This window comes from Theropithecus gelada, chromosome 20 (genome assembly GCF_003255815.1).
Source record: "Theropithecus gelada isolate Dixy chromosome 20, Tgel_1.0, whole genome shotgun sequence".
Classification (NCBI taxonomy): domain Eukaryota; kingdom Metazoa; phylum Chordata; class Mammalia; order Primates; family Cercopithecidae; genus Theropithecus; species Theropithecus gelada.
In genome coordinates, this window is record NC_037688.1 from 35,034,337 (window position 1) to 35,046,475 (window position 12,139).

The 12,139-nt window shown below is 38.3% G+C and overlaps 1 protein-coding gene across 2 annotated transcripts in view; it reads right to left on the bottom strand.

The window, feature by feature from the left end:
- Positions 1-12,139, bottom strand: part of ADAMTS18 (ADAM metallopeptidase with thrombospondin type 1 motif 18) — a 152,506-nt gene that overhangs the window by 75,357 nt on the left and 65,010 nt on the right. Inside the window, exons 4-8 of one of the 2 annotated variants that reach the window (XM_025370569.1) lie at positions 9,317-9,599; positions 6,035-6,228; positions 5,648-5,731; positions 3,920-4,079; positions 961-1,066 (exon numbers count right to left, since the gene is read on the bottom strand). In XM_025370569.1, coding sequence (XP_025226354.1) covers positions 961-1,066; positions 3,920-4,079; positions 5,648-5,731; positions 6,035-6,228; positions 9,317-9,599 — 827 coding nt within the window. Of the gene's footprint in view, positions 1-960; positions 1,067-3,919; positions 4,080-5,647; positions 5,732-6,034; positions 6,229-9,312; positions 9,600-12,139 lie in introns of both variants that reach the window. The other variant, XM_025370570.1, reaches the window with a different exon arrangement.

Below are 12,139 nucleotides of genomic sequence, written 5' to 3' on the forward strand. Positions count from 1 at the left end.
CATCTCTACTAAAACTATAAAAATTAGCCAGGCCTGGTGGTGGGCACTGGTAATCCCAGCTACTCAGGAGGCACAGGCAGGAGAATCACTTGAACCTGGGAGGCAGAGGTTGCAGCGAGCCGAGATCACACCACTGCACTCCAGCCGAGACGACAGACCGAGACTCTGTCTCAAAAAAAAAAAAAAAAAAAAAGAAAAAAGAAAGAAGAGAAAAGATACCAGCACCAACATATAAAAATATCAACTATGGTTACTGAATATTTGCTTTTTAAGTCGAAAATTAACTAGATGCTTTAAAAATATATGAGTTATTTCCTGTATGTTGAATAAAATATACACACATGCACACACAAACGTTCCTAAACGGGTATACCTGAAGAGTACTACACATTGAAATCATTATTTTGTAAAGTAGTATACTTGCTCCAATGCAGCTGCTGTTGCTCAAATGTTTGAAAATTCTCTATAGCGTTGTCTCCATCATAAAAGGAAGATTTAGTAACACCAATTAAAAGAATATTAAGTACATGCAATGTTACCAACTAAAAGAATATTCAGTACATGCAGCAAAAGTTTTTTTAAAAAGTTGTGTGCCATTTTACTCTGGGAATTAATTTTTCGCCATGATTACTTCCTGTGCATAAAGAATCAGCTAGAAGTGTCTCCATTGCTGCAAAACATGAACAAAAATAAACAAATGCCTAACAGCCTAGAGACTCAGTTAAATAACTTGCAATCCGTGCACACGAAGGAGTACTGTGTGGCCATTAAATGCTGTTGTTTAAAAAGAATGAAATCAACAATAACTAGCCTTTAGTGAGCCCTTTGTATGGCCAGAAACTATTCTAAGCTTTACACAAGACTGATCCTCTTTGTTCTGCCTAAGTCAACAACGGTTAAAACGCCAATGAATCATCCAACTAGTTTTCATATAAAGTAGTAGGTCAAAGAGCCACTTACTTGTGCCCCGACTCATGAGCGATGGTGAAGGCAAGGCCAAGTCCTGTGTCCTCATTGATGGTACAACTTCGGTACTTAGAGCACATTCCACTGATGGGGGCAAACCCTATTGAAAGATCAGTTTCAAATGTGAATCCAAAGGTTGCACACACAGATACATGATAATTTATATCCTCGAAATGTTCTACATAGTTTTAATCAATGCATTCAATGTTTTTGCAAAAAAAAAATTACTAATGATCTACAGTTCTTTGTCCTGTGTAATGATAATATATAAATGCAGCATTTCCTATTTTCTTGCTTTTGTTACATATTGTTATCAATTGATCCTTGTAACAGCCCTGTAAGGTCAGTATGAGTACTGTAATTCCCATTTTACTTTTAGTACAGTAAGTCACAGAATATTTATATGCCTTGTCTGAGTTTATCATTTGGGTCAGAGCAACGGATAGAATGATAGCAAAACCAATGCAAAATGCTCACTGAACAGTGGCATTCACGTCACAGCTCAGGGTATATTTTCCAAGAAAAAACACACATCCTGGTCTTTTTCTAGAGCAGAAAACATGAAAATGCCTAAGTAATGCATGCAGATTAAATTAATTTTTCTCTGGTTCTTTATAATGTGGTAAGTGCTTCTGTTCCCAAAGTTACCTCCTCTAAGAGCCATTATAAAAGTGTCCCAGCCAGCTCTTAAGTCTATCTTGAAATACAGTGCAGTGTGTGAGAACATCTTTCATTCCAGTTTTGGTCCTAATAATCACTAGAACAAATCTATGTACCCATCTAATATTAAATGCATGCTTGTGAACTGATTGTACTCACTTCACTGTCAAGATAGAAGGGAGATCAGCTGGGAAATCTAATATAAAGGCACAAATAAGGGGTAGCATCATTATCATTACTGCCATCATCATCGTCACTAAATAAATGGTTGCCAAATTCACACACTCTGCTATATGTCTATTATATATCTGTGTGTATGTATTTATAGCTTAGGAAACCAAACCTCAGAGAGGTGAATTAACTTGTTCAGGATCTCAGAGTCATAAATAACAGACTCAGGAATCAACCACAGACATATGGGAAGTCAAAGCCCATGCACTTTGCATTAGGACATACTGCTTAAAGTAAGTGACCTTTTCGACAAGTGGTGGAATTTCTGGCGTTTTGTTTTTTCCAAGCCTTTTCTTACATTTTGGTCTCTGGATAACAGATAACACTGTCTGCTTCTCAGAATCTTCAAAACATCAACAATGCATTGGATTATCATATGTCACTTTGCACATTCCAAACCCAGAATATGAATGGATGTATATCGTTTTTCATTATAAAAACCCTTTCTCTGGAACAATTTCCAAAATAGTTGTGTTTTTGAAGACTGTGATTAATGGCTAATTGTTAAAATAAACTTATTTATAGGACATAACAGAGAAACTACAGAGAATTTGAGAAACATAAAAAATAAAATTTCTGCCCTGGCATGGTGGCTCATGCCTGTAATCCCAGCACTCTGGGAGGCTGAGGCGGGTGGGTCACTTGAGGTCAGGAGTTCGAGACCAGCCTGGCCAACACAGTGAAACCTGTCTCTACTAAAAATACAAAAATTAGCCGGGCGTGGTGGCGGGTGCCTGTAATTCCAGCTACTCTGGAAGCTGAGGCAGGAGAATCACTTGAATGCAGGAGGCAGAGGTTGCAGTGAGCCAAGATTGCGCCACTGCATTCCCGCCTGAGTGACAAGAACAAGACACCATCTCAAAAAATTAAAAAATAAGTAAAATGTCTTATGAAGTCCAACATACTATTATCTTTAATGTATCATAAGGGATTATAAAGTACTTCGAGGAAAAGTGTGAGAGAGGTACATCACATAAGCTTTTCTCAGCTCCACAAAATTCTACCATTCGTCTGGACTATTAGTTGTATCAGCAAACTATGGCTCCTGTGTTCTGTTTTTGTAAATAAAGTTTTATTAAAACACATCTGCATTCATTTTTTACATATTACTTGTGACTGCTTTTGAAACAATACAGCTGAAATGGCTAGGTGCCACAGAGACCTGTGGCCTGCATAGCCTAACATACTATCAGGTCCTTCACAGAGAGTTTGCTGACTCCTGATTTGGACAACCATTCATCAACTTTTAAAAAATGTTGTATTCCTATTATGTGCAATGGAATATACTGGAATATAGTATAGATATAAAAGATGCAATTCTTGCTATCACTGTCCTGTACAAACTAATATGGAAGAACTGAGCACTTGAAAGTCAAGTAACTTTCTAAAAGAGGCACTGCTACCTAGTGGCACAGTTAGGTACCATGGAACCCAGTAAAATCTTCAGCTACCTGAAGATTTTGTGGTCATGATGCTTATGGAATAACCTACATGTTTCTAGTTAAATAATGTATCTCACACCTCAGTGATCATCAGTAGGATCAATCAAGAAAAATACAAGCCAGGTGAGGTGGCTTAAGCCTGTAATCCCAGGACTTTGGGAGACCAAGGCAGGCAGATCACCTGAGATCAGGAGTTCGAGAGCAGCCTGGCCAACATGGTGAAACCCCGTCTCTACTAAAAATACAAAAATTAGCCAGGCATGGTGGCGGGTGCCTGTAATCCCAGCTACTTGGGAGGCTGAGGCAGGAGAATTGCTTGAACCCAGGAGGCGGAGGTTGCCGTGGACCAAGATTGTGCCATTATACTCCAACCTGGGCAACAAGAGTGAAACTTCAACTCAAATAAAAAAAAATACAAAATGAATAAAGTAAGTGGGCTCCCTACATTCTAAGTTCAGTTAAAAAGAACAATAGTCTCCAGAGGGTATGGGAGGTTACTCCACAATTTAAATATTATGTCTTTTTATTAAGGAACATAAGGGCTATCCATCATCCATAGAAAGTTTGCATACTGTGTTTTCAGCTAACAGGTGTGTGTGAAGGATCTGTTCATACCATACCTAGAGTGTCACATGGTTCATTCTTCCAAGAACAAATATCAAATCCCGTGAGTAAGATGGCATGATCATGTCTCTTGCCATTCTTTCCAATGAGGGCAGACTGCCATTGACAAAAGCTATTCAGAGACTGGTCTGCATGATGGTTGATCAATAATCCTCCCTATGGGAAACCCACACAAATCAAAGTGTGAATTTGTCACAGAGATGAGAATGCTGAATCATTCCATTTGTACAGGCAAACACAGAAACTTATTTCTAGGGAAAAAGATCACTAGAGGAAAACACTTGAGCTAAGGTAGGAGACGGGAAAATACCTATTTTAGGTAAATGCTCACAATATTTAAAGCAACTACAAAGTTTCTCTAGTGTGGTTTATGATTGATTATAGTTCTACAAAAAATAACCTGGCATCACTTAGAACACCTTTGTTCATCTCATCTGGTACTACCTTTATAAAACCGTTACAACTTTTAAAACAGGATAATAAATTAATGGTGATGAAGTTCAATGGCTTTTCCATAAAGCCTTATCATTATTTCCATAGATGTCGAAATTCTCAGCAAAGCGTCTGGCACATCATAGGTTATAGTCAATCAATCAATATAATGAAAATCAATATAATGAAAATTCACAGAATGAATAAACAAATGATGATATGATTCCAAAGGATAAAAGAGGACCTACCCTTAAAATAATCATCTGTCAAATGTTTGCTTAGTTGAAACTATTGACTTGCCCAAGTTGAAAGTTGACAGACAAGATCTTTAATTATCAGTTAATTAGGATGTGGCTGGCTTCAGTGTCCTTGGGCAACCTATTAGTAGGCTAAAGACAAAAGTGTCTCCTGATCAGCACGCATCCTTCCTATCTCTCTAAAATTCCAAAAACCATTTGACAAGCTGTTAAGTTCTGTAGCTCTCCACAGCTGGGCAATTAGATCAATTTTTGTCTTGTCTGTGTCTTCCTGCTTTTTATGTTTTTTATTGGGGTTACAGAAGAAGAGGAAGAGCCTCGGGGGACTTAAAAAAATACCCATTTGAATGGTAATCAGTATCTCAGAGAAACAGAGTTTAAACATCAAAACACTACAAAGCAGTGAGTACCATGTAATTTAACACTTTATTATATGTTCCGGTTTTCAAAATTTGCCCCATGTTTGTCTCTTGCATCTCACTGTGATCAATTCAAGGGCAGCTAAATATCCCTTGTTTATTCCCTGTATTACCTAAGATGGTACTGGGGAGACAGTAGGTTTACTACAATAATTTTCTGATGCCTTATTTTCAGTATATTTTTGAAATATCCTTCTGCGTCTACCAGCAATTACTCAGCATACCAAACTTGCAAAATCTAGCTAATGCTTAAATCTATGACCAAATTCACCTTCTTTGTGAAGCCTACATAACATTTATATTTTTATGTAACATATTTATGTTCCATATTTTTATTTATATTATATATTTATATATTTAACACTTTATGTACCATTAATTATGTATATATATGCACATATAATATAAATACATTTAAATATGAATATTTTTCTGGTGCTTTAGTTTAATTATGTGATTACACAATCTTTTAAGATTGTACCTTGAGGAGACTCAGCCTAGCTTCAAATTTAAGGAGCTAATAACTAGTACATGGATTAGTGAACATAGTAGGTATTCAAGAAATGTATTCTGAATGGCAGACTGAATGAAGACATAAATGAAGTTTGCCACTTACAGGTTCTTGTTCCAGAAGAATTAGGCTCACCACAACCACATTTATGTCACTTCCAATAGTCCCATCTTTAAATAGGCCAGAAACCTGTTGGAACAATGGAAGTCAAACAAAATCTCAAAATGTTCAAAACCTTATGGGGGAATCAATCAGACATACTGACTGAAGTACACAGGCTTCAATTTTAACCAATATATGTACATATAAAGACAATTTCCTCAAAACTCAACTTAAAAAAATAAAACCACATGTGTAGCTATTAAAAGTAATGGCAGAAACTGCAATTACATATGCACCAACCTAATACATATGCTATTCAACCCATGCAAGAGAATTCTATGACTTCTATCTTCTTTAAAGAGCCAGAAGGTTTGTGACACCCCACCTTACCATGTTCATTACTGTGAGAATGTATGTGGTGACATTTCCCTTGCCATGCTTTTCCACCATTTTCTTGTCTGCCACCACAAGGGTTTCCACATTTAGGCCCTTTTGTGATTTTCCAGCTGATCTCCTGGGTCGCCCAGAGCTCCCATATTCATCAAACCTTAGATAGGTGTCCTCTGTGGGAGGCTTGGGAGCATCTATGATGAATATAAGAGCATTTGGAAGGGATATTAGAGAATATCTAGATAAGACCTGTTGAAAGAGAAACTGAAACAAGGGAAGAAGAGAAACTATGTAATCAACACTCCACCAATCCACTAACAAGTGATGCTGCCAGTGCCTGCCCGGGTGCCTTGCATCTAGTATGTGGTCAAGAAAGACCTACTCAATAAATGTTTGGATGCACGGATGGGTAGATGGATGGGCTGGACAGGATGGATGGATGGATGTGTGGATGGATAGATGGGCAGATGAGTGCATGGATGGATGTTGGATGGATACATGGGTAGGTGGATAGAAATAAATGGATAATGGATTAATTCAGTAACTCAAAAATGCTCTAAAAAGTTAAAAAAAAAAACGAAAGAAAAAGAAAAGAAAAGAAAGGAAAAGAAAAGAAAAGAGAAAAGAAAAGAAAAGAGCTCTAAGCCAGGCGTGGTGGCTCACGCCCATAATCCCAGCAATTTCAGAGGCAAAGATGGGTGGATCACTTGAGGTCAGGAGTTTGAGACCAGCCTGGCCAACATGGTGAAACCCTGTCTTTACTAAAATTACAAAAATTAGCCAGGCATGGTGGTGCATGCATGTAATCCTAGCTGCTTGGGAGGCTGAGGCAGGAGGATCACTTGAACCCAGGAGGTAGAGGTCTCAGTGAGCCAAGATCACGCCACTGCACTCTATAAGGAAGTCTCTCGTTTATGTCCTCAAAAGAAACACCCAACCACACCTATGCATTTACCTTTGAGATACAGTCTCTGGATGACAGAGTGAGACTTCATCTCAAACAATAACAACTAAAAGAAGCTATAATTCTAGTTAGTAGAACAGATCAACAAAAATCAATTTTGTGGGGAGAAACTTTGAAAGTAGAAAATGCTCATTTTTCTACTCAAAAACTGCAGAAATAGTGTTAATCCTTTGGCTCTAAATTTATTATTTATGAATTCATTAAATATACCACTTCATACATTATTTTCTAAACAAAATGTAAACAGCTCTAACACTTTATACATCATTTTCTAAATAAAATGTAAACAGCTCTAAAATACTGGTCATGTCTGAAACTCTCATTTCATCAACACAGACTTTCACATAGCACATAAGAAGTGGTCAGTAAGAACTCTTTGATGTGATATTGGCTTAGTTATCGGGGAAACAGTATAGTCGGGGGTGATATTAAAAACTGTATTAAACACTTTTCATAACTGGTAAAGTGTGGACACCAAGTTAACAGAATGGACACTGGCCACAGCCATTGAGCAGAGACCTAGAAGTGCCTGCTGGGCCAGACATGATGCCTTTAGTTAATGGATAGCAACAACTACGCGCATTCCTGGGAAGAAAAATGGCATCTGGAAAGTTCAGGGAAGTACCTGTGTACTAACTAGTACGGAAATATTTTAGTACTATAACACCGGTCCAGCCATAACAGTGAAGCTAGCTCTCTACAGAGTAAAATTCAAAGATCAAATTATTTAGAGTTAAATTTAAAAACTCAGGTTGGCCACTTACGATCACAGTGACCTTGAGTCTCAGTTTCCTTATCTATGAAAACAGGTGACACCTGTTTATAAGGTTGCTGTAAAGATTTGCTTTGATGTCTCATATCAAACATGTCTTACCACTATAAACATTATTACTATCATTAGTACAGGTTAAATTATTACTGTATACATGCCCCTTAATGAGGATATTTCAATAATACCAAAAACTCAAAAACCAGTTAAAATGATAGAAACTCTTTCATTATTCCGCCTGATTAATATCTTAGTGATACCAGTTCCTCTTCTACATGAGAATAACCTTTTTCCGGCTGTGCTATACAACTTGGTACACACTTTCCACGTGTAGCTATTGAGCCACAGAAGAATTTAAAAGTTTAAAAAGCAATACTTGATTCAGGTATTAAAAGTCTTTTGGCTAGGCTCAGTGGCTCATGCCTGTAATGCTAACATTTCGGGAGGCTGAGGCGGGTGGATCACCTGAGGTCAGGAGTTTGAGACCAGCCTAGCCAACATGGAGAAACCCTGTCTCTACTAAAAACACAAAAATTAGCTGGGTATGATGGCATGTGCCTATAATCCCAGTTAGTGGGGAGGCTGAGGCAGGAGAATTGCTTGAACCTGGGGGATGGAGGTTGCGGTGAGCTGAGATTGCGCCACTTCACTCCAGCCTGGGTGAAAGAGTGAAACTGTCTCAGAAAAAAAAAAAACAAAAAACAAGCAAAACAAGAAAAAAGAAAATGTTTTAAGTATGTCCCAAACAACTTGAGTATGCAAATCTACTTTTTTGACCTTAATTTTATGCAAGTTAAATGAAGATTAAGTATTTCCAGTAAAAATTTATCATCTGAATTGACAGGTTTAAGTGCTGTACGTTTAAAATAAACACTGGATTTCCAAAACTTATTAGGAAAAAATAATGTAAATCTCTCACTAATCATTTGTTATACTGATTACATGTTGAGATAATATTTTGTATATGTTGCATTAAATAAAATGGTATTAAAATTCATTTACCCTTTTTTTTAACTTTTAAAACTTGTGGCTATTAGAAAATGTAAAATTGTATTTAGGGCTTGTGTTACATTTCTATTGGACATCGCTGGTCTGGAAACAGCTGAAGGTTGTACCAAGGTCACAAACCATGCTCAAGGATACCTGTGTTTCACGGCTACCTCCCTCACATGCTAATATTCTTGTTTCTGGAAGTCTCTCAAAAGAGACATCCAATCACACCTAGATATTTACCTCTCATTTCTTTTGTCATTGGAAATCTAGATACTTTTCTTAGGAGCACAGAAATCAAGATAAGATTGGGATCTATGGCATGAAAGTAGGAGATACTAAAAGAGTAAAAGAGAAACCATATCTAAATATTTCCTAGTTTAACCTAGATTAATTGATCATTCAGCATTTGCCTGAGAGAGATCATTACTGGTCCTACGCCAAGACAGATGCTCAGGGTAGCCCATTTTGACTTGCAAAGCTTGTACACCCAACAGCTCTCAGGAAAACCCGTCGAGGCCCACATAAGAACAGAACAAGAAAAAGTTTCCTTACATACATTTCTTGCGTCGTCCACAAAAATGCTGCTTTTGCAACCTTCGATGGTGATACTCTGTCTCTTGACTCTGAGATGCATGGGGAATGTGACTTGGGGAGTAACCAGGATAATTCCGGCCGGAGCTGGGGTAGCCACGGTACCGCTGGACCTTCTCCTCTGCTGTCCTTTTGTACAGTACATGAGGATGGTGACCCGCAGGGGAGCTGTAGTTGTGTTCCTGGGCCAGGAGCTGAGGTAACGGCGAGATGAGGAATTCATTTTTTCGTGTCCTTATTAAACCTGACTAAAAAGCCAAACACAAAGCAAATAGTCATGATTCCATGCCTCCCTGTGCCAAGGGTTGGTTTTCAACAGCTATTTCCTGACTAATTCCTGTATGTGGGCACAGGAGCTAAAAGCTTCACACATATTGCCTCATTTTTATCTGCATCATTACAACAAGTTGCTATTATTACTGAGACAGGGTCTCACTTTAAAACCCAGGCTGGAGAGCAGTGATGCAAACACGGCCCACTGCAGCCTTGACCTGCCAGGCTCAAGTGATCCTTCCAGCTCAGCCTTCCGAGTAACTGAGACTACAGGCACGTGCCACCATGGCCGGATAATTTTTATATTTCTTATAGAAACGGGGTCTATGTGGCCCAGGTTGGTTTTGAACTCTTGGCCTCCCAAAGTGCTGGGACTACAGGCATGAGCTACCGCACCTGGCCCGACAAGTTGCTATTATTATCACCCCCATTTACAAAGGAGAAAACTGAAGCTAAGATAGTAAGTAGGAAAGCTAGCATGGGCACCCAGAGTTTTCTACTTTCAGAGGCAGGGCTCACAACCACTGGGCTGTCAGTCCTGATGTTTGTGCTTGAAGGGCTGAGCCATGGACATCCAGCTACATCTGCATTTATAAGCTGGCAGATGCCATGCTCACCACTGGATAGAGTGATGAATATAAAAACACCTCTACTGATTCTCAAGAAGTGGTTCACACTTGATTTCTTTTCTCTCTCTCTTTTTTTTCTTTTTTCTTTTTTTTTTTTTAGATTAGGTTTCATTCTGTCCCTTAGGTTGGGGTGCAATAGCACTATTGTGGCTCACTGTAGCCTTGACCTACTGAGCTCAAGCAATCCTCTTGCCTCAGCCTCCTGAATAGCTAGGACTACAGGTACACACCACTACACTCAGAAATGGGGTCTCTCTATGCTGCCCAGGCTGGTCTCAAAGTCCTGGCTTCAAGCAATCCTCCTGCCTCAGCCTCCTAAAGTGCTCAGATTACAGGTGTGAGCCACCACTTCCAGCCCACCTTGATTCATAATTGCTAAACCAATTAAAAAAAACAAAACTAGCAAGGATGGCAGAGGAAGGCATGAGTGATGATCTGCAAGTGGGAGTCTAGAGAATCTGATGAGCGGTGCTGCTATAATGAAGAGATATATTTACCAAATCAAGAAGAAAGGGGAGACCCTGGGAAGCCCATTCAATCACAATTTTGCTTTCCAAGTTGATGGCACAGTGTATATCTTCATATCTGATTTTGCAGCCATGATGCACTCTTGTCTTTCTTTCAGCAAATGCTGTACTCTATCTTCTCTAGATATCAGAGTTATCTTCTCTAGATATCAGAGTTCCCTGATACCCAAGACCCTGCTGGAGAAGTGTAGTCTGCAGACCAGTAGCTTCAGCCTCACCCAGGAGCCTGTGGGATTCAGAATCACGGGCCTCACCCCAAACCTGCTGGATCAAAGTCTGTGCTTTATTGATATCCTCACATGTTTATGAGATCCTTTGTATTTCTGTGGTATCAGTTATGTTGCCTTTTTCATTTCTGATTTTATTTGAATCTTCTCTTTTTTTCTTCATCTAATCTAAAGGTTTGTCAATTTTATCTTTTCAAGAAACCAACTTTTTGTTTCATGAACCTTTCACATTCTTTTTCAGTCTATATTTCATTTATTACTGCTTGGATCTTTATTATTTCTTTCCTTTAGTTAACTTTGGGTTTAGTTTGTTGTTCTTTTTCAAATTCCTTGAGATTCACTATTAAGTTGGGTTATTTTGGGGATCTAAATTTTTTATGTAGGTTGGTTAACGCCAATGAATTTGAAACCTTAGAAAGAATAGAGAAATCCTGGACAAATACAGCTAACAAAACTGAATCATGAAGAAACAGAAAATCTGAACAAACCAATAATGAGTTAAGGAAATTGAATCTGTAATAAAAAGTCTCCTATCAAAGAAAATCCCAGGGCCTGATGGCTTCCCTGCTGATTTCTACCAAATTTAAGGAAGAACTAATACCAATCCTTTGCAAACTATTAGAAAAAAATTGAAGAGGGGGTAGTTTTCCAAACTCATTCTACATGGCCCGCATCACCCTGATGCCCAAACCAGACAAGAACTAAAAAGAAAGCTACAGGCCAATACACCTGTTGAAAATAGATGTGGAAATGCTCAACAAAATACTAGCAAACCAAATTCAACAGCACATTAAACAGATCATTCACCATGATCAAGTGGAATTCATCTCAGAGTTTCAAGAATAGTTTAATATACATTGATCAACAAACATGATGTATCACATTAATGGAATCAACATTGAAAAACATAGTTTTAATAGAGGCAAAAAATGCATTTGATAAAATTTAACATCTCTCTTCATGATAAAAAAACTCTCAACAAATTAGGTATAGAAAAAGTGCACCTCAACACAATAAAGGCCATATATGACAGACTCCCAGCTAGCATCCTACAGAATGGGGAAAAGTTGAAAGAAAGCCTTTCCTCTAAGATCTAGGACAAGACAAAGATGCCCACTTTCACTGCTTCTAT